Source organism: Saccoglossus kowalevskii, chromosome 9 (assembly GCF_978046115.1).
Source record: "Saccoglossus kowalevskii chromosome 9, keSacKowa6.1, whole genome shotgun sequence".
NCBI lineage: Eukaryota > Metazoa > Hemichordata > Enteropneusta > Harrimaniidae > Saccoglossus > Saccoglossus kowalevskii.
In genome coordinates, this window is record NC_140649.1 from 13,347,789 (window position 1) to 13,366,804 (window position 19,016).

The 19,016-nt window shown below is 37.6% G+C and overlaps 1 protein-coding gene across 1 annotated transcript in view; it reads left to right on the plus strand.

The window, feature by feature from the left end:
- LOC102802722 (transmembrane prolyl 4-hydroxylase-like) overlaps positions 1–18,939 on the plus strand; it is a 43,033-nt gene extending 24,094 nt beyond the window's left edge. Inside the window, exons 2-11 of the mRNA XM_006822317.3 lie at positions 3,314–3,395; positions 4,766–4,959; positions 7,666–7,727; positions 13,078–13,112; positions 13,774–13,939; positions 14,353–14,410; positions 15,277–15,413; positions 15,735–15,825; positions 16,625–16,751; positions 16,985–18,939. Coding sequence (XP_006822380.1) covers positions 3,314–3,395; positions 4,766–4,959; positions 7,666–7,727; positions 13,078–13,112; positions 13,774–13,939; positions 14,353–14,410; positions 15,277–15,413; positions 15,735–15,825; positions 16,625–16,751; positions 16,985–17,274 — 1,242 coding nt within the window. The 3' untranslated portion in view covers positions 17,275–18,939. The remainder of the gene's footprint in view (positions 1–3,313; positions 3,396–4,765; positions 4,960–7,665; positions 7,728–13,077; positions 13,113–13,773; positions 13,940–14,352; positions 14,411–15,276; positions 15,414–15,734; positions 15,826–16,624; positions 16,752–16,984) is intronic.
- Positions 18,940–19,016: the final 77 nt, after the last annotated feature.

The following is a 19,016-nucleotide window of genomic DNA, read 5'->3' on the forward strand; positions in this document are numbered from 1 at the left end:
ATCATTTAGATAATGTGTTCTATGCTAAATGTTACATATTCACTGGGTTTTAATTTTGCGCATTTTCCAGTCAGCGAAATAAGCAAAATTAAAACCCAGTGAATAATTAATCCTTTTACAGTAATTACACTCGAGTTGGACTGAGCTACTTGTCACGAGATGTCAATTTCTTATCTATATACACACATACCTGTGTATTGTGCAAAAAACTAATCAAAAAAAAAACGGATGGCGTCATGGTGAACTTAAAAACATGTCTTGCTTATCCATTTATTAGACTTCCTGGATTGTGCATTACATTTCCGGATATCCCCGCGGGTAATATCATGGAAATAATTGGAGGCAGTAAGAATCAATGGTTGGTAAAAATCTCGGTCAATTAGAACGAGCGACATATAACAGGTGCACTTTCAGGTGCATGTTACAGACGTGGAGTAATTGCAAAGGTGCTTACAAGACTATGCCTGATTGGCTAGCTAATTCTAACACTTGTCAGTCAGACCAATCAGAGAGCAGCTTTTTTTTTTTTTTTTTTTTTTTTATTTCTCTCGAGGTATTATGTTGTCGAATTGCCAGGATGTTGCCAAATTACGAATAAACATGTGACTTTACTAGCAAAACACGTGATTGATAAGTAATAAATCACTTGTCTTAAATTTATTTCATTGGAAGAATTTCAGTGTTATGTTGTGAAGACTGTATCAGTAACGTCCACCCTTACTGCACAGCCGTTCCTGGCATTCGAACCCCCCCCCCCCCCACCGTCATTGTGAATTCAGAACGCGTACTGCGTGACGCCTGTGACGCTTCAAGATATTCAAAATTTTAACGAACCTCTCGGTTATCGTATAATGAGATCAGCGAGTGGTTCTTCTTTATATTCTGACAATGACTCATAAGGGGCAAAGCTAGCAATCTTGTATTCGATATTAATTATATACAATCGTCACGCAGAGTTCGAATTACGCATGCACACAAACATGGTATATTACATGCGTAGCACCCGTCGCCTGGAACCCATATCGAACACGACACGCTGCAACGACTTCGGCGCTTTGAATATAATTAGTTATGTCTCGTGAATTCTGGGAACACGCAGCTACATGTATATCGACTAGTTAATACTCACGAGGGATATAGTGCAATTACCATCCCGAGATGTTTATACGAGGAGTCGCATTAGTCGTTTACCTTCGATATATTTTTTTTACTACTGGTTGTAAATTTTAGTCACACTGACCATATGAGTCCTATTTTGTTAGTCAAATATAGAATTAACAAAATAGGAACATATTATAATATATTGTGCGCGTATGAAATTGTAACTTGGTGACAGAAAATACAACGTAAGCAATGCAATGCTCTAGGAATCTGGAACGCACCTCTAGATCTGTAGCATTGCTTATCTAAAAAGCACCGACAGCTGCTTTTCCCCGACACACACTTTAAGGCGCGCTGTTATCGAGGTGATGTTAAGGTGATATCTGTCGAGGTAATGCACATTGACGTTTTAAGTGAAAATGTCACTGACATTACCCCTCCACAGTCTATATTAGCTATCACCTGTCCGAACCACCCGGCACACCGAGCGATGCAGGAATTATAATGCAGTGATAGATAGGTACCTTGATGACTGTTCCGACATCTTATAAAACCTTAATGCAAAATTTGCCTCGTGGAATCAGAAATCAAGGGGAAACGATAGATGAGAAGTATAGTTAGTAATATGTGTGTGCGAGCAATGCATTTTTCATTGGCACGCCGGCAACTAGGAATCTCAGTTGCGCTCTTGTTAAACCACAATGTGCTTGGTGTATTTCAAAATTTGCATACGGTTAAAGTCAAATATATCAAGTAAAGGTAAAAGTTCGACGCTTGTCAACACCTGGAAAGTACTGCTATATAATGTAATTGTATACACCCCAACATTTCTACTAATACATGCGGTGTTAGCCATGTACTTCAAAGCATGAGCCGAGTGCGTCTTCCAGTGTGACAAACACATGCAAAAGTGGCGAAGCAGTGTTTTATTGTTGCCTAGTAACATATAGTCAATGTATTAGTACTTGTGACTTGAATGTAGAAAAAGTCTGCAACGACTTAGGGGATCCGTTTTAAATTGAGATGGCGTCAAGTAACGCTGAGATCAATTACTGAGGGTGGATCTTAAACCAAAGATTAATCCCATTTCAAAATGTCTGAATATTTCATGGAACACTCGCCAAAGAGCTTCTTTAGTCGGTGAAAATAAATCGTTTTTTTTTTATTAAGAAGATTTGTCGACCCGGGGTAATTTGTCTACGCAGTTTCATATTTCCGTTAATTTTGGTAAATCTGTGCAATTCTAAGAACTCATGACTTCGTGTCGCTGTAGACATTTTACATTCACACTTGTAAATCAGTACATAAGAGCTGATAACTTGTATATGATGCGTATACTATGTGCTACTCTGTGTGTTGCACTGTAATGCTTTGAAAACTATATCCACAATGTACTGTGGTAGCCTTGTTAGGTTTAGATCTGTTTTCGTTTCACCCTGGAACACTTATATCACATTCAACAGTGCTGACTGGCACCCACTGATTTCAGAATGACCACGAATAATCTGCAATCCCTACACATTGGTCAATTCCTCGACTTACGACTACACCCATATGATCTACTATATAAATCATATGTGTATTATAAATCAGAACTTGAAACGCACTGTAGTGTTCTGAGCCTGCAGAACGTAATGACCCAAAATATCCACATGAGATGTTATTCAAAGAAAATAATTAAAATACCCTCGGACAGTATAGGTCTAATTTCCAAGGTTATCAAAGAATAAAGCGTAGTTAATTACCATATTGCAGGTGGCTAGCCTGAGGGGGAAGTCGCGTGGAAACAGTGGAATTCTTTACCAAATGTAGGCGAGATTGAATTATAAACCAATATCGCATTGCACGCTGCGTTCATCGATTTAAATGGAACTAACGCATTGTTACGTGACTGGCATATATTATACGTAATAATAAAGTCGTTATTATAGTAGAGTAACTCCAATCAATTCGCTCTATTTCGTATATGCATTTGATGGGAGTGAACATGAATGTAGCCATAATTTCAGAAGCACAGGTTCCTCGAGGACGCATTATCATGTGTATATGGCGAAACAAGTTCACATTCACTGTCAATCACTTATGTATTAGATATGGCGTTCGGTTTCTTTATATTTTTCTCCAGCATTCTTAAAGCAGTAATAATATAAGATGATGTATAATTATGGTTAACCATTAGTTATCCTGACTTGTGTTTTTTTTTATTTTGCAGATTGGCCATGAACGGAAACTTGAGCTCGCACCGGGACAGTTTTATACAGTGAGAACACTAAGTCTTCGACCGCTGCTTTTTGGTAGGTTGTCTCGCTGTAAATGTGCACCAGTAACACATCTAAATGAATTTACGTGTCCAACTCTACGTTGGGTGGCCAACAAACCAGATAAACATAATATAATAAATTCGGGAATAAAGACAATAATATCATACGGTGATTTATTTCTAATACATTAGATGACTGGTTCCAATGCGTTTTATTAAAGTTAAACTACATTTACATTGGAACTAAACTTGCTTATTTTTCTTGAACGTTTCATCATGGAGAACATGTTAAACCTGTGCAAATTACGTAAATGTAATTAATTGGTTGGCTGTAACATAGATAATAACGTCTCGACTGTTGGGTCTTTATAAAATCCGATGATACATATTTGATTTCATTTTAAAATAAACAAATCATATAAAACAGTACTACTAATTCCCGTCCATCCGGTAATTATGAATACGTCTATTAGACTCGTATGTACGTAGACAATAATTTGAGACTTTCGTCCAAATTAGAGCTTGTCTTGTTAGGCGCGAGAGAGACTCGAACACTGTTCGATTGCGCCTAGTCCTATTCGGGGTACACAAAAGTCGCGTTGCTCTCTTAGCGACCATTTACGAATATTATCTACTAATTTGAATCTGGTATGTATCTAGCTTTGAAAAATTGTCAAGACCTGTTTGCCATGTAAAGACTACTAGTGTGACTAATAACAAATGCAATAACTACAAACATTTTTTAAAGAGTACTGGTAGAGATTAAATCTGTTCATTTAGCTGACACATACTTTGTGGTGAGCTTGGTGGTATGTTTTATACTGGATCAAACTGACCTACACGGCTTCTTAAGTCACAGTGACAGTAAACCTATTAGTCGTCAGATATAATGGGTTTTCCATAATTTGCACGTGAACAGCTGCATTCGATTGAGTACCTGAAAAATGGTTTCAACTACTTTTCTACTTTCCACGGATGTTTACATTGAATTAATATGAACCTAACAAACAAAAACCACAAGCTCGTACTTGTTCATCGAGAATGGATTCACGAGTAAAGATGTGGACAATTTAAAAGCACTGGAAATCCTTCATTTGTTGTTGAACATAATGTTTCAGAAACGAATGAAAACGAGCAAAATAAAAAGAGGATCTCGTTTCCGTGGAAACAATGACTGTTATCGTTAATCCTACACTGATGAGCCATTTTGAATTAACAATTGGCAACATCACGCACAGCTGAGGTTCATGATTCAGAAACTCAGTTTCGCCAATTATTTTCAAAATATTCAATTAAGGGAATCAATTGCAGGAAATCCCTTTAGCCGCATCACATATACACCTTCCATAGTTGTGAAAAGGTATTATCATTGTGAATTTCTTTATGTGTCCTGAATTAACGCAGAAATTCCAAACTTCCTGACTGATGAAGAGTGTGAGCACATTATACAACTGGCGGAAGAGAAAGAACTCACTAACAGTACTACTCTAGAAGATATGGAGGAATACGACGAGGAACCTGAAGAAGTTGATATGAATATGGAAGACTTGTTTGAGGGTTTAGACGAAAACAAAGACGGTTTCCTTGATGTGGACGAGGTATTTAGTTTTCATTTGTTTTTCATGAATGCGCTCTTATTTTAAGTGTGGCTGTCTGTGTATTCTCTGTCAGCATGCCATAAACCGTAATTGAGTTTCATTTCATGCCTCCCTGGGGCGCCAATTTATGGGTGTGCGTGCCATACGTTTATTATATGAAATTATAAAGTGAATAACATATTGAGTTGATATCCATATATCGTTTGTGTGTATGCCTAATTAGTTAGTATCAATGCTCTTAAAAAATATAACAATTGTCCCACAGAGAGTGTATTTAAATCACACGTTTCACGCGCACATTACATCGCAGTGTGAGTTTTAATGGCTATATAACAAATACAAATCGTGCATACTAATTGCTTTGATTATTCATTAATCGATGCTTCAATTCTTATATATTTTTCACTTAAATTTCGTGCCAATTAAATTGTGTTAGATTCGTGTATCGTCGCAGTTAGCACGCATATCATTTTACAATTTACTTTTAATTAATGTCTAGTAGATTACAATATATATTATAAACATGTTTTTTTCAGATATAGTTCTTTCGATATTTGAATCTGCACGTAGGCATTTGATGTTTTGATAATTGATCATGCCCGCGGCTCCAGTCCCCTGGCTTGATTTGACTTAAACAAAACCACTGGACTTATCAGCAGGGAATACAAAAAACAACATCTTGTTAATCCTTTAAAAGCTAGGTTTTTGTATATAGAACTTGAAATATTCAAATGGCGAATTTGCATCGCGACTCGCACACTGCGTACTTTTTTCACATTTCGAAATTACTATCAAATATGTTCATTAACAGCCTGTAATAACGCATATGAAAAGCGCACATGGTTGATTCTTTTATATTTGTATAATGCATGCAATTATTTTGTACTGTGAAAGATGGAAACTGGAAAGGTAAAACATTTTTTTCTCCGCGCCAACGTGTACCAATCTATTTTCTTGATGACACATCTTCGGGGCAAGACAGCGATAAGATCTATAGCCCGAGGGCACTGAATATGAATCCAAATTGAAAATTGCTGAAACATTACCCGCCTCGCTAACAAGATTCCGTTTATCCTATAAGGTGCTTACTTCCGTGCAATTTCATTATAAAGGGGGCCGCACTGTGATCTCACTATTCATATAGTGTCGATCAGATGGAATTTTAGTGAGATTGTAAATATGGACGTATCTTATAAAAAAAAGAATCGAATGTCGTAAAATTTAAATGAAATTTCAATAAGATGAAATTCGGAAGTGATAATTGTATCTTGCGAGATATGTGCGCGAGTAAAAACAAACCAGAAAACAAAAATAAATGGCATATCCGTGTAGTTGATCCACGTAAGGATGTGTGGAAACACTACACTGATTGAATTTTCTACAGCATATTAGTTGACGAATTAGGTGAGACTGCATCCATGCTCTTGTGAATTCCTATCATCTTGATCGACATTATCTCGCATGTACATAAAACCACTCTGCTGTGTATGATTAGCAAATGTTCAGAAGATTGGACACAAGATACCTTCTATCCATGAAATGCAAGTGAAGGGTTTTCATGTTCAGTCTGTTAACTGATATCCCCAGAGGTTCGAGTAGTATGGATTTATCTGCTGTGTTTGTCGAGATTACCGCTTACCGATGGGCAGTGTGTCTGTCGTCAACGGTTAACGTGATGTCTAATGCACCGAACTATTGACATATACGTATTTGATTTTTCGTTATGGCAATTACGTGTTTATATTCATACTTAGAGGTGAAACAATACATACCTCATAATTCATAGATACGCGATGATTATGGTGTATGCATAACGTTTATAGTAACCAGCATACAATGTTACTTAGGGTTTGTGATTTATGTTGATTTATGGACCCTCTGAAAACGATACAATCACAGAATGCACGAAATATGCATCGACTAAGGTCACAGATACCACTGACCAATTAGCGTAAGGGTGAGCAATTCCTTGTCTGATAGAAGTGGCGATATGGATTGTTTGCCACGATACATATCGTGCATGCAGTGGTATGTCTAATGTTATGTGCAATTAATTGAATGTTCATTATCTAAACAAGAAGAAATGTCCACATTGGTTGATAGAACCATTGTTAGAATCGATCACTAAACAATAAACAGATGATGCTGGTTGATAGAACCATTCACTAAACAATGAAGGAAAGATGCTGGTTGAAATAACCAATTACTGAACAATGAATGAATGGTGCTGGTTGATGGAACTATTCACTAAACAATGAAGGAATGGTGCTGGTTGAAAGAACTATTCACTAAACAATGAAGGAATGGTGCTGGTTGAAAGAACTATTCACTAAACAATGAAGGAAAGATGCTGGTTGAAATAACCAATTACTGAACAATGAAGGAATGGTGTTGGTTGGTAGAACTATTCACTGAACACTGAATGGTGCTGGTTGATGGAACTATTCACTAAACAATGAGGGAATGATGCTGGTTGATAGAACCAATCACTGAACAATGAAGAAACGATGCTGGTTGATATGACTATTCACTGATAGATGATACTAGTACATACATACATGTATGCATACATAAATACATACGTAATCTAGTTATACGCTTTTTGAGACTAACTAGCTGCTGTCAGAAACATATTTTAAGACGCTGCAAACAGCATATATATTCCAGTTTTATTAATTCTGTAGTTTGTTCGTTTTTCTAATGCAGATCGTAAACAGTCTGGAAGTGGCTCATGGCGGTTTCTTCTCCGAAAACGATATTAAAGATATGTGAGTACATCATCAATAGTATTTTACATATCTTATCTTATGTCATGGATAAGTTAGTGATAAGTTTGATATTTATACACTCAAATCAAAACCACGTCAGTTCAATGGGAAGGTGAAATTACATTTATATTGATTAAGCAATCGATCAAGCATGAACAGTGTTGTATTCTGGGTTGGATGGTGTTGAATGACAAATCTTGTATTCAAATTACAAAAAAAAAGCTTGCTGTTCACAAGCTAAAAACGTATTAGCCTTATGTTGGTATTATTGTACAGTAATTTTTACCTTGAATGCCTTGAACGTTTACGTAGAATATAAGAAATGTGTTTGTGAAATGTGCGCTGATAAAGCAGGACACAATTTTCCAAGACATTTCAAGAAATCTTTAAGGAGCAACAGCTAAGGAAATGTATTAAACTTGTGAAATCTCTTTTCTTCATTTCTTCATGGAATCAACACTGGCGCGTTTGCTCGGTAACATGGCAACCACACGAATAGAAACTCGCCTTTTCGAAGTGTCATTACGATCAAAATCAGACAGAACAGTCAGCAGCCGTGTATTGGACGTCAACTATAAGTATATATCAGAATATAACGTCAGAATAGAGTTGTAGTTAATTGTTTGGTAATTTGAATATGCTCAGATATATAATTTGTTTGTAATATAAGCCAAACAAGGTATTTTTCACAGACCGCAATAACAAACTCATACTTGAAAATTTGTTTCAATATATAATGCAGACGGTGATTATTGTTTGTCTCAACGATGTAACATTCGTGCAATCCAAACTTGTAGGAGTAGTTAGCTCAATCGAACATACGTGACACGACATGACCATATTAGGGGAACGGAGCAAAAGCAATCGGATTAGAAGATCCATCGCATGATTTCCATCAGGCAGCTGTACTAATCTATACCCAGCGGTACATGCATACACGCCAATATAAATGAAAATATAGATGCGCATGCCGGGTTATTTCAAATAACAAACGTGTTGTCTCCATCGCCGACCACACTGTATATTGTATTCTTGTCGTGATTACTGTTTTTTTCACAAGAAAACTGGCGAACAACTTTAAAACCCTTGGCAATAAGGATTGAATTGTATCTTTGTGGAAACATGCTCATAGGGGACATCGATCTGATTTCAGCATTTGCCTTAATCTGTAGAATAGATGTATCCTCTTATAGCTATAATCCACAGGCTCTGTATTGCAACAGTACAGTCAGAGTAAATTAATCATGAAATATTTATATGTTTCGTGAATTGGGGATGGCATGGTATATTTGCAAAATATTATCACGCCCATGAATACATTCATAGGAATTGACATTTAATGAGATGTTCTTTTTTTATTTTAATTGGGAACGTAGTAGAGATGAAACCATTGCATCGACATCATTGTTCTGTTCAGTATCTACGTGGGAGCGTATAGGATATTTGTCGTGCTCGTTATATCTGCTGACGTCCATATAATATGTGATACGTGTTGTTAATCGAGTGCGTATAAGTAACGCCTTCGATATTGATGAGTGAATATAAGCCACTAAATTTATATGTAAATCACGTTTTTTATTTTTATAAAGTTTGCAATATTTTCTGTCACCGATTATAGCTTATATTATACGTGTCTGTCGGCTATTGGTGTTGACGAAATTTGACATCAAGTTCTTGCGAGCAGTATTGAATGTTCTCAAAGTTGGTACACGTATTTGAGATGAACTAGTGTGGCTGTGCTTGTGGCAGCCATGCTTGCATCTTTCATACTTCTGAGTTTAAGTTTAACTGTATCATGTTGACAGACATTAATAAATTGGCAGTCACGTGACCTTTACCGCCATATTGTATTTACCAAGAAATGGTACAAAACAATGTATTCTTCTTTTTCACCTGTCATTTGGGTTATTGCATGTATGTATCCAGAGTTGCGATTAGCCTCGTGGTCGATTTATTGACACCATCGCCCAAATTTATAACTGATTTATTAACTGAAACTTTAAAAATGGGCAGTATTCAAATCTATTCTGTCTGTAGCTTATATCAACGCATTCATATCAAACTTCTTTAGTTTCCAATGGGAAACTTGATTCCTGAACCTCTGATGCTTACAGCTTTGATGTTTAATTGATTAATTTCGCTTTAGAGGCTACCGCTTGAATTCAAATGTGAATGTCTTTCATGGTATCACATGGTATCTTTCATGCATATGAGCGCTCAATCATTTCTCGTCATCTTATGGTACGTGTTTGATGCTTTCAATATTTATTTGAATCAGAATTTTATTGCTCAAATCATATGACTGTTAGGAAATAGATTGTGCCCAACCCATCATGTTCAGCAAATACAACCGGGATAATTTAGCTAAAGTGATATGGGTGAACTTTTACTTGTGTGAAAGTTAATCACTTCAGGGAGTGTATTAGAGTAACGCACGTAACACTCGGTTGCAAGATGTCAACTTCTGTTTACCCGTATATAAGGTAGCCTATATTGATATCGTGACTTTTCTTTTGCGGGAACACTTAATTTGCGAATCAGAGTTAGATTCACACGTGGCCAATTAAAGCGTAAAGCACTTAACAATCCAAATTTGCGCTGAAAATAGAAACAATTCCACTGTGGCTTCATTATTCTGCGCATTAAACACATAACCCTAACAATATGGCTGAGCAGAGAATGTATTTTCGGAGTAATTGGACTTTCTTTCCTCCGGAATGTATTTTAATGAAACAGGTATATTTTATAGCGCTCTTGCTCAACATCTGTGAATTTCGCTAATGATATCTGTGTTGCATAGGAACCACAGTTGTAACCAGCGAAACCCCACTCGATGACAATGTATTTATTTTACCGTGGCATTTTATATTGCATTCAATTCAATGACACGATTCAAATATTAATTCGAGCAACTTTATTTGGGACACAAAGTATGTTACAAAATGATGATAAAAACAAATCGATTAGAACATAATAAACATTTTCCGGATAAGATCGTTGATCACACATATTTCAGATAATATTCATTTGTTTTGTTTTACATGTGTATGTGCGCAGTGTACACATACATTGTATATAAAGTCGATCGGTTTCCATAGCAATGGTGTTATCAATCAATTAATCAACTAAATAGTTGCATTATATTAGAGAAAAGAAATAAAAGACACATCTTGCAGCCATTCAAAATGTTAATTTCTAGACATGGTGTGATCGTGTATTTAATCAATATAGTTGAATATTTGCACGAATTTCTGAATGATTGGTTTATAATCTAAAAAAAAATCTATTCATTAAAATGAGAAATATAATACTAGAAACACAGAGATTAGCACGTATCTATGATTTGAGGAGCTCCATAATATGGAGAACGCGTGACTGTATTGTGTTGTAGTGTCACGCTCATGGAATTGGCACGTTAACGACACAATGGTTTGTGTGAAGACAATCTGATTGCCGATGGGTTTATATGTTTTGATTTTGTTATTAAAATTCGCTTGTTGATATTCGTGATAGCAACCCTTCATTGACACCTCCCTTGATTGATTGGTTTTCTTTTCATGGACTATGCTGTGTATTACGAGAAACATTGCTGTTTCGGTCTTCTATTTGATAGTATGAATAGGTTCGAACCGTTTGTATTGCTGAAATTAAGCGTGCTGTCATTTTGTGAAAGCTTGTTCAGTGTAAAAATAATTAAATGTAGCCTCGCATTAGTTTTTAGTCGTGCATATGACCAAATGCTGTATACAGAAGCATTATCGTCTGGTATTCCCACTTATGCACTCCATGGTAAATACCTCGATTTGTCAGTTCTTTGTTGAGCTGAGAGTTCTCTTTTCAGAATTATATAGAGTTAGGGGGTGGTGGTCGTCGCGCCGAGTCCTGTTCGATATGGGACTCATAGCGACGTATACAACGCGTGTAAAATACATTGTTTGTTTACATGAAATTCGAACACGCGCTGCGGGGCGACCACCGCGCTTTAAGCATAGTTTTCAAGAGTAAGTTCACGCCGCATCGCTATATCACGTCGCAACAATCATGCCACACATGTCATGTCTTGCCACACAAACCACGCCATGCCATCAACCATAGTACGCCACGCTATGAAACACCACGTCACTAAAAACCATGCCACGTCTCAGCAATCATACCGTGTCATTCCTCGTGACATCATGCCATACAAACTAAGCCTTGGCATGCCCCCACTGACAATTTCAAACCTAATCTGGCATCGCCATTCCGCGCAATGCTACATCAACTATACCAAGCTACACTAGCCATACCAAACCATACTGCACCAACCCCTCCGCTTCAAGCCATGTCATACCAAACACGTCATGCAACGCAACCCATACCAAGCCATGCTTTGTCATACCACATCACGCCGTTCCACATTTTAAAGATTAACAAATTGAATGTTGTCACACTTGGTAAATTACATTAACCGTAAACGATGATAGTGGCGTTCACGTTAGAGATCTCGGCACGTGCTGAGACTCGGGACCGAGACGGCACTTGCCGAAAATTGTGTGTGAACGGTCGGGACCGAGTCGGCACGTGCCGAAAAGAACTCGATCTCGGTCCCGATGGATGCTTGGGACCGAAACTCGGCACGTGCCGAGATTTGCTGCCTGAACGCTCGGCACGAGCCGAAATCACGCCCTCGGTGGTAAATTTAAGAAAAACATAAGTTGATTGATACTAGCATGAAATTACGATGACAGGAAATTCGGATATACTAGTAGATGGTCGGATGCTGTAGTAATGAATGCAAACCGTTATCAGCGACGCATATTTATGTGCTGCTACAACCTCTATTTTCTTGCACATTTTACATTGACGTGAAAAAATAATTATGTTTCGAATCTTCTTTGCCGTTCATGTGCACGATGGCTCGTAATAAACACCATTGCAACAAATGGATATAATTTCACTATAACAATTATTATTATCATCATATGCGTATCGTTTGGGCCAACAGATCGACGAATGAGAGCGTGATTTCGGCACGAGCCCAGTCGGTCCTAAGTGAGTCCTGAATAACGTGAACACAACTGCTGTAATCCCTCTGCAAACACAACTGATTAAAAATTTCGGCACGTGCCGAGATCCCGTAACGTGAGCGTAGTAGATATAGCATTACTACTGTGATTACTTACACCTCCATGTGTAAAGATGTAACTAGGAATAACACACAACTTCCAGTCCCAGTTATACCCACTGTAAAATACTATATTTTTGTCAATAAATATGAATAAACTACTTTTCCGAAAATATAAAGACAACTGTATATTCACACGGTAGTTTACAATCCCCTTTAACTAGTGTACCTCTATTTACTTCTTAGGTATAAAGACTTGAATATGGATCCAGATGGCGATGGTAAGCACCTGGAATTGCCGTGATTCGATAACCGTTGATCAATATCATTATTGCCTCCATCAGTTCATTGAGTCTATTGAAGTTTCTCCGCCGCGATATAGTGTCAGGTTTTGCCTACTCGATTCAGCAGACGAATATAGCTGCCAAACCATTCAAATAGAGTTTCGATTTTACTATCGAACCGTTAATTGATTTCGCTCTCAGGGGAGCGATTCGCTCGGGGGAAACGAGATTGAGTGGAAGATTGGTGTCACAGGGGGTTGTGACGCGAGTGAATTATCGTTAGGGTTTGTTTTTTTTTTCGCGTGAAGAACAACGTTTGCATAATGCAGTGTAAGCCATTTATGCTGTGACGTCAGCTGAAATAAAATATTGCAATCATGAAGTTTTATGAGTTTATGAATGGATTATTTGTATTCGCTGTTGCCATGCGACTAGAATTCTAATGGTGAATTTCACCTATTTAAATACTGGTCATCCATGATTGTTAAATATCAACAGTCCAATGTCATGTGACTGAAATAAAACATCTGGAATACAAGTAGAAGTGGCCAATTTAAAGGTTTTTAAATGAGTGATGCTTTTGTTGGTAAAACAGTTTCTGCGTAATAGTAATCTCACTCAGGCTGTTAGTGATATTTTACATTTGTTTCATTTGTAGACTTACTCAACGTCGGTGAGTTTGTATCGGTCAACGAGTCCCTGATCCGGGACTGGCTTGACGAAAGAACTGAAAGAGGTGGGGCGAACAAAGTACGACACAGCAAGCAGACGTGGTTACAACAGTCATCTACAAACGACTCTGTTTTGAATATATTGAGAGAAAAGTAGGTTAAATTGCATTTTCCCCCAGCCTCTGGGCGTATTTAACTAATTACAGATGTGGTGTTAATCATGTAGATGTCGGATTTAGTAATAAATCACTGTAACAGTTGTCGTCGAGAAAATAACACACACAAAAAACAGATTATTTTTAAATTGTATGTGAAATTATAGAAAGCCTTCGGAATTATCATGAACACACTCAAGGCTAGACTGCAAATCAATTAGTATTATACCGTCGTGTTTTACATAACATCGGAATGTTCTGGTCGACATCCACGGCGGATGTTTACAATCTCCGTAATGGGTTTCTTCTTTATTATCACCAGATTTGAAGCGAAACTGTCCGATGGCATGAGACAGTTTCATCTCTTAATTGCGGTTTTTATTCAAACTAATGGATTTTTTCAATTCTCAGGGTCATTAATCTCACTGGTTTACCGAAGAATGTGATTGAGAACAGTGAACAACTGCAGGTAAGCTTAATCCGTCCGTTCGTGTGCTTATTTTTTTTGAGGGCGCTGTGCGGACTTGTATTTAATATTCGGGCTACATTTCGGACCATAGGCAGAAAGTATTTGATGTGATATTTGCCGTCTTTCGTGTTTAATATCATACCTGTATTACTTCTGTGGCAAGGATACGCCGTATATGATGGTGCGTCGGACCCTGCGTGTTTTTGTTGGCGCGCCGGTTAAATTTTCAAGTTTCTGTTTATTTTTTATCAGCTCATTCATACACACAATGCCCCATCCCTTAAGTTGTTCCTTTAGTACATGGAGCGTATTTGTGGCACCGAAATGAAGTATATGGGTGATAACAAATCGACAACTATGTTGGCTGTGTAGAATTTCGTCGTCTAGAACCAAGTACAACCTTTAGAACATTATCTTCATTGATGGACGTCTAAAGTTCAAAACGACATCGAGGCTTTGAGTGGTCTTCGCATCCATCACATCATAGGCGTTCCGTCGCTAGATGGCGCGCTTTATAGGGAAGGTGTATTGAGCCCAACAACTACTAGTTTTTCGCTTCACTCCAGATCAATCATTCCCCTGTCAAATAGTGTGGTAGTGAAAAGAAGGACATTTGGAAGATTGTTGTTGTTATTGTAACCCGCCTGGGTACGAACATGAATAAAAATGGCCGAGTTCTGATGACGTACTCGGCCAACCGTATCACGTAACACCGAAACCACGAACAGGTCAATTTGTGTATAGGCATTCCCAAATAAACAGCTTTGATTTAGTGCAATTATACATGTCAGTATAGTGTAATATATTGGGATTTAGAAATAGCTCGAGTATTCGTGTTGATGCTATAGTCTTCCCTTCTCTGTTAGGTGGTTTATTACGAGTTAGGCGGCCATTACCACGCTCACTACGATTCAGAAGACGTTATCAAGCATGAGAATGCCACATGTGGACAGATGGCGTTTAATTTTTCTGACAATGATGAAATGACGTATAGGTTATGTAGGTAAGGATGGTGTTAGTATGCATACACATTGTCACGCGATACAAGTTTAACATGTAGATAGCACGACACGACACTTGTTCTGGTATCGTGTACAGATTTGCATATTCGAATGATGTAATTGTCTCATAATCGTTAATGCAATCTCCCATAACAGTGCAGTCCATATAACTATTAAGTTCATATTTAACATCATACGGAGAATGCAGAAACAAAGGATGCCATGTTGCTGAGACAGAGGTTATTTATTTAGTGTTAAAAATGATCGATGATTGGCATAATAATCTTAATCAACTTGTGTGTGTATACATTTCTTGGCAATAGGTTCATGACGATACTGTACTACTTAAATGACGTGGAAGAAGGCGGCGAGACTGCATTTCCCATTGCCGATAATGAGACGTTCACGACCGAGGTAAAGACTGGAGTAATAATTATCCTGGCACAGCCAGCTTTGATGTGTATATATATAATTTTTCACTTGGCAGGAGGCACAGGTCTTTTTTCTCGCAGATGTCGATGCACGTTTATTTATATGAATGTGTTTGATATAGAATATATTCCTCGCGTAACTTGTCTGCAAAAAGTTTTGCCCGTAGCTGTGTCACACGCAACGTAATATTACCGTAATTGGTATAGTACAGGTGTGATGGTTCAAATACCAAAATGGCAACAGTAACAGAAAGACTTCCCTGGCGGCGATGATAAAATACGAACACGGAGCCAACAGATGAGGTTTCAACTGGTACTGGTATTATTATACTCTGCAAACATCAAGTACAATAACGCGGTAAAACTTCACTACTCCAATAACTAGATACTTAAACTCCAATACAATTCAACGAGATCTCCGATCTAAAACTCAGTGCTGAACAACTCCCCTATACCCACACTGTCTATAAATAGACCATTACATCAGCATACATAATGAGTCTGGAATTTACTATAAATTTCTAGAATGTTCCATTACCTTCTATTGCCTCCTACAGTGTTCTATTACCTCTTCAACCAGTTTCTAAAAAAAATCTAGAATATTCCACCCAGACACAGTACGGTTCTAGAACATTCTCAGTGACACGGAAGTGGTAAATAAGTCGTATGCGACAAGCTGTAAAGACGCAAAATGGCCGAGAACGTGTAATGTTGTAGTATAGATAATCCTTTCTTCGCTCGGGTTCATTTAAATATGCAGTTAATCTTTGTTTTATTTATAGACACTGCGAGCTGCCGGAAATAAACTGTATGACCTAAGTAACCACTGTAAAGATTCCAATATCGTCGTGAAACCTGAGAAAGGCAAAGCAGTGATGTGGTACAACCACATTATCGATGAGGAAACTGGTAAGCAATATCAAGACGACCAATTCCGGTGGGAGGTAGCACTGCAACATGTTTTTTTTCTAGCGCAGGCTACGTAATATCGATATTTCTATGTGGTGGTTAATTTAAAATTCCGTCGTTTTAGACGTAAAGCCCAATCAATTCCAGGGCTAGCTTCACTTTCATCTCTGTATCTGTAACATTCGCATATTAATTGTCGTACTTGTAATCTGAAAATGTAACTGTATTCCCAGGTTGGATGGGTGATATGGACAATTTCACTCTCCATGGCGGTTGTGATGTTCACACCGGTCGCAAATGGATCGCCAACAACTGGATCAACGTGGCAGACACGCCACAGGAACAAGCCGCGTTCGATAAATACATAGTCGAAGTCTTCAGAAACGAAACTGCACAGAAACTTGAAGAGGAAAAGAAGAAGAAGAGCGCAGATGAACCCGTCAGCATCGATGCTCCGCCACTCAATATTAATGATGCGTTTCCCGGGAAAGATATTCAAATTGACAACAAAGAAGAACTGTGATTTGTGATCGCAAATGTTGTAGGTGATGTGGGAACGAGGCATGGTTACTATATTAAACTTTGCGCCCTGTAAGGCCTGCCTTCCCAGTGTGCTTATGTTTTATACACCCCATTATATGAATGTGGTCATAGCCAATCAAAAAGTGTAGGCAGTCCACCATGTCCAGCACAGCACTAAGTTAATACACATTTTGGCAATAACCACATTCACGCGCTAATCTCGTATGTATCTGCTCAAAACGGGGTTTGTTCGAGTAGGTATAACCGTGGTTTTGCAACAATGGTCGAGTCGAGTCGAGTCGAGTTTTACGGTCGAGTTATTACAATGGATCCTAGCGCCGCGAATCTAACCATGACATAAAGTGTAATAACAAAATTGACAAATTGAGATAACAAAACTACTGTGGCGATTTCTCTGGAGTAAATTACCTCTAATGTTAAAATACATTCTAATAATCTCTCGACAGGTACTTTGAATCAATATTTTAATATCAAGTTCCAGCGTTAAAAAAACGTACCATGCTTCCAACGTTCTTGAAGCCACCTGAAGACACAAAACCTTTTGGGATTTGTGGTAGATATACAAATAAAGGTGCTCATGAACAAAATTGAAGTCAAATGTTTTCAAAAATTGGAACGAAACTGCGAATAAGGACAAATATCAAGTCAAAACTTATTTCGATTCATCGTGTTATTTTTAGAAATTCTAACATTGGAAGTAATTAACTTTCAAAAAAGGTATCTTTGTTTTCTGGTCGTTTATCCCGGACAGTCTGTTCACTGTCCAGTTTGTACCACTTGTTTTAATGGTCCAGCGTAATATCCCTTCGTGTTGCTGCGAAACCACAGCTTAAAGGGTTTGTAATGACGATTGGTTGCTTTTAATTATATTAACAGTTCTATGTAAATCTTGAATATTGAAAATGTACAGCATATTTATAATATAAGTCAGTGATGCTAGAATTTAAGCACGTTCCGGGTAGACTTATGACGCCAGTGACAAGAATTCATAAGTCTCCGCGCGTTATTTTTAAAATCGGTTTTATTTCACTTTATTGTATTAATGTTAACTTGCACCACACATTTACATTATATATTTGTAAAGATTTGTAAAAACAAGTAAACTACGTTTGTATCACGGGGAGAATTAATGTTACTTCCCAGTATTCAATAATGAAGCAGCGTCACCCCTGTTATGTGGCTGTGACTTGATCGATATGCTAGTCACGATGTACTAGTGCATGGTGATGTCTCAACACGTTTTCCGGTTATGAGAGACACTTACATGTAGATCACAAATAGGCATTATGGTTTCAATCCGACGAGTGCCTTGAATCAATATTAATAATGTGTATTTTGTTGCGTATATCCTATTAATGTCACGATTATCAAATGATGCATAGAGGATAAAAACCAGCGATGTGTATCGCAGTATGTAGACACGGCTTTTTTTTCATTGAAGTGATATATCAACATAATTGACAAATCGTTAAAGTGCATTATAGGGCGGGGTACGTGATCAAAATGATTATTTTCATGACAAAATTAATTTGTACGCTTGATTTCTATTTGCGTGGGGACTGTTATAGGAGATTGCATTCGTGGTTTGGTGAATGCCTTTTTAATTATGCTACTAGCAACAAAATAAACTTGGAAAGCAATTGCACATGTTGCGTTTCTTCATAATTGTTTGTGTGTGATTTTAATTTTTGTACTGATATGCATGGAGCTAAAACAAGGAGA